Source organism: Vombatus ursinus, unplaced genomic scaffold (genome assembly GCF_900497805.2).
Source record: "Vombatus ursinus unplaced genomic scaffold, bare-nosed wombat genome assembly UNPS02003292.1, whole genome shotgun sequence".
Taxonomy (NCBI): Eukaryota; Metazoa; Chordata; class Mammalia; order Diprotodontia; family Vombatidae; genus Vombatus; species Vombatus ursinus.
This window is the reverse complement of record NW_020943070.1, coordinates 4,868,531-4,878,205: the sequence shown is the minus strand read 5'-3', so window position 1 is coordinate 4,878,205 and position 9,675 is coordinate 4,868,531. Positions and strand designations below refer to the sequence as shown.

The window sequence follows — 9,675 nt, the reverse complement described above, 5'->3', positions numbered from 1 at the left end:
GTGTGTGTGTGTGTGTGTGTGTGTGTGTGTGTGTGTGTGTGTGTGTGTGTGTGTGTTCGGGAGGGAGAGGGCACCTCCTTTCTGCCCCCGCAGTCCGCAGCTGGGAGCCCCCCTTCTCCCCTTGCCACCCACCTACCGACTCAGGACAATAACATAACCCCTCCTTCCTTCCTTTTCACATGAAACCGGAGGCGGGGAATCGTTGGGAAGCCAGGGCTGGGGGCTGGGGTGGGGGTTGGGGGAAGTGGCATGCTATTTCCTTCTCCATGGCAACCCTGTCGCTGGCAGGAGGCCCCAAACCATTTGGGAGAAAGTAGCTCATCCCTTTCCAAGCTGTTTCCTTCCTCCTTTCCTCCCTTCGCCAACCCCCCCCCCCATCCTCTCCTCCTCTCCCCCAGAACTGTCGCGGGAGGGGAGGGAGGTTCTGAAAGATAAAGTGAGTAAGAGTGTGTGGGAAGGGGCGGGAGTGCGCGCTGGTCCCTTTCTGGCCTTCCCAGTTCACCCACCAACTCGAAAATGCCTGAGGTTGGTTCTCCCCAGTTTTTGCAGGGGGGACGGATAAGGAGGAGGAGTCAGCCTGGGTCAGTTTGCTGCTACGGGGGAGCTTGGGCAAAAGATGGAGTAAAAAGACTTCAGTGATGGGATCTGAATAGGGAAGGAATCTTTAAAGAGCATCAGCGCCGGAGTCGGGGCTCCGAGTTCAAATTCCACTTCGGAGGCTTACCACGGGTGTGACCCGTATGCAAGTCACTTAATCTGCCTGGACCTCACCTTCCCAGTCTGGAGGGGATTGCACTCAATGACCTCTGAGGTCACTTCCAGTTCTAGATCAAATTATCCAGTCCACCCACCTCTCTCAGTTTTACAGAAGTGGAAACTGAGTCCTCCCTTGGGAAAGCAGCTTGACTAAGATTACATAGATAATTAGTAGCAGAGCCAGGAATTTGAAATCACATCTGCCCTAGAGGGGCACAGTGGAAAGAACCCAAGACCAGGAGGAGCCAGAACATCTGGGCCTTGGTCCAGACAAAGCAGATAATCATTGCCATGACCTTGGGCAAGTCACTCAACCTCTATGTTTCTGTTTCCTCCTCTGTAAAATGGAAATACAGGGCGACCCAAAAGTCTTAAAGTGGTTTTAAGCTTTAACAAAAGCTTAAACACTCTATTGTATTGGGGCTTGTGGCTCCATAGAAATAAGGAAGGCAAACTGTATAAATGGAGGGTATCAGGCAGCAGCCTTCCCTCTGGGAATGGAAGTTATGGATTAATGGAAGGGGGTGCTGGCTTTGAATCCTGCCTCTTCCATGTACTCTGTGATCTTGGGCAAGTCACATACTGGCCTCAGTTTCCTTCATCTGTAAAATGAGGGAGCTGGACTCAGTGAGTTCTAAAGTCCCTTTCAAGCCCTCAATTTCAATACTTATGCCCTCCCTGTGAAAAATGTCTTCCTAGACTCCTCCCTGTCATATCCATTGCCTTCCCTACTCTGACACTGCCACCACCCCACTCCAGGCCCTCCTCACCCCACTTCTGGACTATGGTCGTAGCCTGCTGCTTGGTGCGTGTCTCAAGTTTCTCCTGGCTCCAGATGTCAAATGGACCTTCCCAAAGTCTAGTTCTGACCAAGTAACACCCCCCTAAGTCAATAAACCGCAGTGGCTCCCTATTATCTCCAGAATCAAATGTCAAAGCCTTTGTTTGGCTTTTAGAGCCCTTCATGATCTGGGCCCCTTCCCACCTTTGCCTTCTTACCCTTCACTCCTCAGTGTGCAATCCAGTGACGTTGTCCACCTGGACCCTCCATCTGATTCTATTTTCTCTGGCTATCCCTCACCCTGGAAGGCTCAGCCTCCTCGCCTCCACCCCCAGTTCCCCTGGCTTCTTCCAGGTGTCAGCTCTGCTCTCACCTTCTACAGGAGGCCTTTCCTGAGCAGCCTCCACACCAGTGTCTTTTCTATGATCAGCTCCAGTTTGTCCTGTCTCGAGCTTGTTTCTACACAGCTGTCAGACTGAGAGCTCCTAGAGGGCAGGAACTATCTTTTGCCTTTCTCTGTATCCTCACCACTTAGCACAGTGTCTGGCATGGAAGAGGCATTTAAAAATGCTTGCCGACTGGGCTCTACAGATGGGGAACTGAGGCATACTCTGTGCAGAGACCTAGTCTAGGCACTCGGTATTACAGAAACCAGTAAGATATGGTTCCTGATGCCCCAGGATCCTAGGTCCTAGAGCTGAAAAGAACCTTAGAAGTGACCTCAACCATGTTCTCCATTTGCCAGATAAGGCCACTGAGCCCCAGAGAGAAGAACTTATTTGCCTGCGGTAAGGGACTGAATTAGGATTGAATCTAATTCAAAATCTAGTGTTCTGCCCCTTCTACCACAGTAGTGCGCTTGTGTGTGTGTGTCTGAGAGTGTATGTGTGTGTCTGTCTGAGAGTGTATGTGCATGTGTGTGTGTGTGTGTCTGAGAGTGTATGTGCTTTTGTGTGTATATGTGTGTGTGTGAGTGTATGTGCATGTGTGTGTGTCTGAGAGTGTGTGTGAGTATATGTGTGCGAGTGTGAGTGTGTGCATGTGTGTGTGAGTGTGTATATGTGCGTGTGTCTGAGAGTGTATGTGCATGTGTGTGTGTCTGAGAGTGTATGTGCATTTGTGTGAGTGTGTGTGTCAGAGTGTATGTGCTTGTGTGTGTGAGAGAGTATATGTGCTTGTGCTTGTGTGTGTGTGTGTCTGAGAGTGTGTGTGTGTGTGTGTGTGTGTGAGAATGTGTGTGCCTGTGATCATGTCATTTTTTAAATAGCATTTTCAGGGGGCAGAGGGAGCTGGAGAATCACAGAGGTGGGACGGATGCCAGTTACTTTCCTCATCACACCTTTCTGGCCCCTAGGATGAAACAGGAGCATACCTCATAGACCGGGATCCCACCTACTTTGGCCCGATCTTGAATTTCCTTCGTCATGGCAAGCTCGTTTTGGACAAGGATATGGCTGAAGAGGGTATGTTTCCAGCAGCCCCGAATTATTTCCTGTTTCCGGTTTCTTCCCATAAATACTTGCTCTTGGGCCACTGCTGTATTGATTGGCCTTGGGACCCTAGAGCTATAACTAGGAGTTTTTGTACCCCTGGGTGCATATACCTCACCTTGGACTAGTGGAATGAAAGGCAGTTTTGACTTGAATGGAGAATGGGACATTGCCCTGTGGGGGACAATGAGAGACCCCAGAAAACTACCATGGGGCTCCCACTGGGGAAGGAGGAGGGGAGCCACTCACCAGAGGTCCCCTAAATTTGGTATCCGCTCACCCCACTGAATGCTGGAACCTTTGGCAGCCCAGGTTACCCATCATCCCCTAGAATGGTCAAGAGTTCAAATCCCGGTATTGTTACCCTGGGCAAGCCTTTCGTGTCTGATATCAGGTCCTAACTCTAGAGCTCCAGGGGACTTGGATCTCACAGGCCAAACCCCTCCTTTTACTGGTCAGGAAACGGAAGCTTATAGAGGTGAATTGGTTTGACTGATGTCACACGGATAGGAAGCAGCATTGGTGAGATTTGAACCCAGGTCCTCTGACACCCCTCACCTGCCCATCCTCATCTGTCAAAAGTGATCCTGAAAGTCCTTCCAGCTTTCAATCCATGGGAGCCTGGGGGACTGGGAGGAAGCCTGGGCCTGCCCTTGTTCTCCACTTCCGTCCCAGAAGGAGCGGCTGCTAAGCACCATGCCCCAGATGAAGAAGCAGCCCAGGGCCCAGGAGCTCCCAGGAGCCCCAGGGCCCCGTGGCCTGGCACTGCCTGGGGAATGAGAGGCCAGCCACAAGGAGAGATGTCCAAGAGGCCTGGGAGCTTCTCCGTGGCAGATGGCTTCTCCCCGCTCCCTGCTTTGCCAGCTTCCTGGGAAGGCAGGGGATGGAGCTGGAACCCTCCCAAGGGGCTGACCTGGGTAGAGGAATAGTCGGGGATGGGCGTGGTGAAAGATTCTTTTCCCTCCAATTTCTCTGTTGGTTTAGGGATTGATTTGAATCCTGGGGTGGGGCAGTGATTGACACCCTGCCTACCTTAGTCATTATTTGGCTAAATCTGTCCCTCCCTGACTATATATCATATTCCTTAAGGAAGGTAGTTACGTGCTCTACACACAGCAGACAATGCTGTTTTGGGGTAGAATTGGACCATGGCTGTCTAACTGGAATGGCCTCAGAGGTCCTCAAGGCCTGTTTTGAAAGAGGAGGGATATGGGGCCCAGGGAAATGAGTGACTTATCCAAGGTCAGTCTCCCGTGATCTTAAGACTCAGACAACTTCCAGATTCTCTAGTTTAGCTTCTTTTGACAGATGAGGAAACTGAGTCCCAGAGATGAGATTTTTTTTAGGATTTAGAACAGGGATTTTTACCTTTTATGGACCCCTTTGGTAGTCTCAGGAAACCCACAGACCCCCTCAGAGAATAATGCATTTAAATAATTGAATGAAATGCTGCATTTAAGTTAGAAGTTAGTGGAAATGAAGATGCAATGTTGTTTTTTTTTTTTTCTCCAACTAGGTTCACAGGCCCTCAGAAATCTATCTATGGAGTCCCACATAAAACCCCTGATTTAAAAGTAGTGAGAACTTTAGAGAGCATATAGTCCAACTCCCTAATTTTAGAGATGGGGAAACTGAGGCATAGGAAGATAAGTGACTTGCCCACAGTCACACATAGTAAGAGCTAGCATTCATATAGCCCTTTGATATTTCCAAAGCACTTGATACATATTTTTGCATCTGAGCTTTACAACAACTCTATGAGATAGGTCCTATTACTATCCTCTTTTACAGATGAGGAAACTGAGGCAGACAGAGGTTAAGTGACTTATCCAGGATCATTCAGCTCTTAAGTGTCTCACATCTTCCTGACTCCGAGGCCAGCACCCTATCCATTGTGCCACCTAGCTGCTTCGTAGTAAGCAGCAGAGGCAGATTTGAACACCAGGATTTTGACTACAAATACAGTGTTCTTCCGCTACTTCTTTCCTGGATTTAGAGGCACAGAACCTGGGTTCAGATCCTGACTTTGCTACTTACTAACCGTATGACCTTGAGCAAGTCACTTATCTTCCCTGGGCCTCAGTTTCCTCATTTGTAAAGTAAAGGGGTTGGACTTGATGTCTTCTTCAGGACCTTCCAACTCTAAGTCTATGAGCCTATAAGCTTGTCTCCTTTGTGAGCTACAGAACCCAGAATAGCTCCTGAACATTCTCTCAGAGGTATTCAGTGTTCCATATTCGACTTATTCTGTATGCATCATTTTTATTCTGCAAGCTCCTCCATTGTCTGAAATCTGAATGGTCCCCTTTAAGTTACTTCTTAGTAAGACAAAATCCCCTAAAGATCAGAGCCATACAAACATGGAGGGGGTTTCTGAGAAACGTAACAAAATCCCTTTTTCCCCTTGGTCTTCAGTTTCCTCATCTGTAAAATGAGAGTGTTGGACTAGAGGACCTCTGAGGTCTCTTTCAACTCTATGACCCTATGAGGTCTCTTTCCCCTCTCCGGGCCTCAGTTTCTCCATCTGTAAAATAAGAAGATTAGACTAGTTGGTCCCCTGAGGTCCCTTCCACCTCCAGATCTGGTATCTTATGATGATTGCTTCTTTGCCCTCAGTGGCTTATTAGCGCACGTGCACGCGCACATGCACACACACACACACACACACACACACACACACACACACTCCTGTGAGTTAGTCTTGGGACCCTAGGCACTAATCCCAGAGGGAAGAAATGCAAATGATATCAGGCTGAGCCAACCCCTGTTTACACCCTCTGGGCTCCTGGGGGCAGTTGCCTGGGGCGGTCCCTAGCCTCCCCATCTCAGCCTAGAGGGAACCAGCTGAGTCTCCTCTGTGAGGCAGGGAAGGCTGCTGAGCCACACCCCAGGGTGAAGAAGGCTCTGAATGGGGCTCCAGTGCCCAGCCTCCTTTATCCTAGGGTAGGAGGTGGAAAGAGTCCTTATCTCTTATCACTGGAGAGCTTTTAAGGGGGAGCAGGTGACCACTTGTCAAAGACTTTATAAGAAGGATTCCTGTTTGAACTGGATGAACTTTTAGTGCTAAGATTCTGTATCTGGGCATTGCAACTTACTAGCTGAAAAACCTCCCATTTTCCCCTTCATTTGTTTGACTCTCAGTTTCCTTATCTGCAAAATGGGGATAACTCTTGCACTGCCAACCTCATGGCGGGGTTTAGTTAAGAAGGCATCACAGAAATGTGAACCATCCCAGGATCTCAGAAGCTGGAGCTGGAAAAGACCTCAGAGAGACCATCACATCTACCCCTCTCCTTTTACAAAGGAGGAAACTGAGTCTCACAGAGGAGAAATAACTTACACAAAGCCACACAGCTAGTAAACGTTAGATGTGGGATTTGAACCCAGACCTCTCTGCCTATAGGGTAAGGGTTCTTAACCTGGGGTCTGTGAACTTTTTTTTTTAATATTTGAATTAAATATTTGAATATTCTGATATACTTGGTTTCCTTTGTAATCCTATGTATTTTATTTTCTGCATTTAAAAAAAAATGATTCCAGACTGCTTTGATTCCCTTGGGAAGGTGAATTGGGGCAGCAGTCTCTGATCACTGTCATCTCTTCTTCCAGGGGTCTTGGAGGAAGCTGAATTCTATAACATTGGCCCCTTGATTAGAATCATCAAAGACAGACTAGAGGAAAAGGACTACACGGTGACTCAGGTAGGACTAGGGGAGAGACAGAGGGAAAGGGGGAGGGAACTAAAGTAAGTGTGTGTGTGTGTGTGTGTGTGTGTGTGTGTGTGTGTGCATGCACGCGTGTGCATGTGTGTGTGTGTGTGTGTGTGTGTGTGAGAGAGAGCGAGCTTGTGGGTCTGTGTTATTCCTATCAAAATGTAGAAGTCATCTGTCCTTGGGATGAAAAGTCAGCCTTTAGTGGGCTTTGGGAGGTCCTTGGCATATCCAGAGGAGCCATGTTCCCAGAAAACAGAAGGCCCTTGGCTTGGGAGCCTGGAGATCAGGTGCAAATCTAGTCCTGATTAGACTTTCACCAGATGGATGTGTATTAAAACCAAGTCCCTGCTCTTCTCTGAGCTTTATTCCCTACAGGCGAAGCTTGAGTCTATCAATCAATCAATAAACATTTAGTAAGGGCCTACTGTGTGCTAGGCACTATGGGGACTAAAAGAGGCAAAAGACAGCCCCTGCCCTCCAGGAATTTACAAAGTGTTGGGGAAACATTAATCAATTAACAAACATTTATTAAGCACCTACTGTGTGCCAGGTACCGTGAACACCAAAAGAGGCAAAAGACAGTCCCTGCCCTCAAGGAACTTAAAAACTAATGGGGAGACAATAATCAATCAATAAACATTTATTAAGTACCTACTGTGTGCCAGGCACTGTGTTAAGTGCTGGGGATACGAATAGTGCCAAAAGACAGTCCGTGCCTTCAAGAAGTTTATAATCGAATGAGGGAGACAGCGGTCAATCAATGGACATTTATTAAGTGCCTGTTGTATTCCAGGCACTGAGCTAAGCACTAGAGATACAGAAAAAGGCAAAAGACAGTCCCTGCCCTCAAGGAGCTTACAATCTAATGGGGGAGACAACGTGCATATAAATATATACAGAACACACAATATGCAGGATAAATAAGAAATACTTGTAGAGGGAAGGCACCGGGTTAAGAGAAGTTGCTGTGACAACAGCTCTCTCTCCTTACTTCACAGGCAACATGCTATGAATATGGGAATAAAATGGTAAATCCTTTCACTCTGGGCTGAGCATTGAGGATAAGAAGACAAAAATTCCTGCCTATCCCAGATGGGGCCACGTGCTTTGGACGTAAAGAGAGCACAGTCTAGACTTGGCCATGGGAGATCTGGGTTTGAGTTCTCAATCTGCTCCTAGAAAGCGGGGTGACCTGAGGCACCTCACTTCTCTTGGGCCTCAATTCCCTTGCCTGCCAAGTGGGGGAGTTGGATGACTTCTGACATCCTTTCCAGGTCTAGAGCCATAATCCCATGGATGAGCTTTGGCAAGTTGATTAACGTCCCTGGGCCTCAGTTTCCTCATCTGTCAACTGGAGGGGCTTGACTGGAATGATCTCTAGCTCTAACAATCTATGACTATGAATCTAGAATATAATTATTACAGTATTATTCTCTGAGTGGAGGGGGAAAGCTATGAAGAGATGTCCTGCCTCAGTAAAATATGTGCTAGCATGGACGTCTGAGAATTCTGGCTGTGTGACCTCAGCCAAGTCATTCTCTGGCCTCAGTTTCCTCATCTATAAAATGGAGGGGCTAGATCGGATGGTCTGTTAGATCCAGGATGGCTCCTGGGAGGAAAGAAATGAGCCCAAATCTCTCTGCAGGAGAGATGGAGGTTGAGAGAAATTGGGAGCAGCCTCTGAGCCCCAAGGTTTGATTTGGAAGGCAGAAGAGTCACTGGAGAAAGGCATTATTCTTCTTTGGGAAGACTATTGTAAAATGCTCTTGGACCAACTTCTGAAACATTGGATTGGGAGTCAGGAGATCAAAGCTCACATCCGGGCTCAGCCAGGACCTTGGGCTCCGTCCTTGGGCAAGTCACTGCCCTGTCTGGACCTCAGCTTCCTCATCTGGAAAATGGGAACAATGAACCTCCTACTACACAGAATTATTACAATAACTGAGTGTTGATGATGGCACTAATAACAGCTGACATCTACTTAGAGCTATGAGGTTTGCAAAGTGCTTTTACATATATAATCTCACTTGCGCCTCATAACACATCTGTAGTGCAGGTATTTTTTTTTTTTGTGAGGCATTTGGAGTTATGTGACTTGCCCAGAGTCACACAAGCTAGTTAGTGTTATGTGTCTGAGGCCGGATTTGAACTCAGGTCCTCCTGACTCCAGGGCTGGTGCTCTATCCACTACACCACCTTGCTGCCCTGGTGCAGGTATTTTGACTGTATTTTATAGGTTTATGGGAGCATAAACTGGGAGCCAGAAAGGCCCTCAGAGGCCATATAGTCCAATCCCCTTATTTTACAGATGAGGAAACTGAGGCTCAGAGGTCAATGACTTGCCCAAGGCCACACAGGTAATGCGTGGGATTTGAACCCTCTCCAAATCCACCATTTTTTCCTTTGCATTGTGCTGTCTTACTCCATGCTCTCCTTTCCCAAGGCAAGAGTTGCCAGTCTCTATCTCTATGCCATCCCACATGTCATTCACACCTGCTTCTTCTCTCCCCCAGGTGCCTCCTAAGCACGTGTACCGTGTCCTGCAATGTCAAGAGGAAGAGCTCACTCAGATGGTCTCCACCATGTCTGATGGTTGGAGGTTTGAGCAGGTACAGCAGGGCTGGGGAGGGGCAGGAGGAGAAATGGAGGTAGGTGATGGGAGGGGCATGGGTTCTTAGGAATGAACAGAGAGGCTTGGAGCTGCCCTCACAGAGCTTACAGCTGACTTGGGGAATATGAGAGAAAGATGGATGACATGAATGATGGATGAATGGCCAGATGGATGGATGGATGAACAGCCAGATGGATGGATGGATGAACGGGCCAGATGGATGGATGGATGAACGGCTAGATGGATGGATGGATGAATGGATGAACAGCTAGATGGATGGATGGATGAACGGCTAGATGGATGGATGGATGAACGGCTAGATGG

General features: G+C 48.0%; 1 protein-coding gene across 3 annotated transcripts in view; it reads left to right on the top strand.

Moving 5' to 3' along the window:
* KCTD17 (potassium channel tetramerization domain containing 17) overlaps positions 1-9,675 on the top strand; it is a 19,176-nt gene that overhangs the window by 390 nt on the left and 9,111 nt on the right. For all 3 annotated transcript variants that reach the window (XM_027873925.1, XM_027873935.1, XM_027873928.1), the window contains exons 2-4: positions 2,892-3,000; positions 6,637-6,728; positions 9,254-9,349. In XM_027873925.1, the coding sequence (XP_027729726.1) occupies positions 2,892-3,000; positions 6,637-6,728; positions 9,254-9,349 (297 nt within the window). The remainder of the gene's footprint in view (positions 1-2,891; positions 3,001-6,636; positions 6,729-9,253; positions 9,350-9,675) is intronic.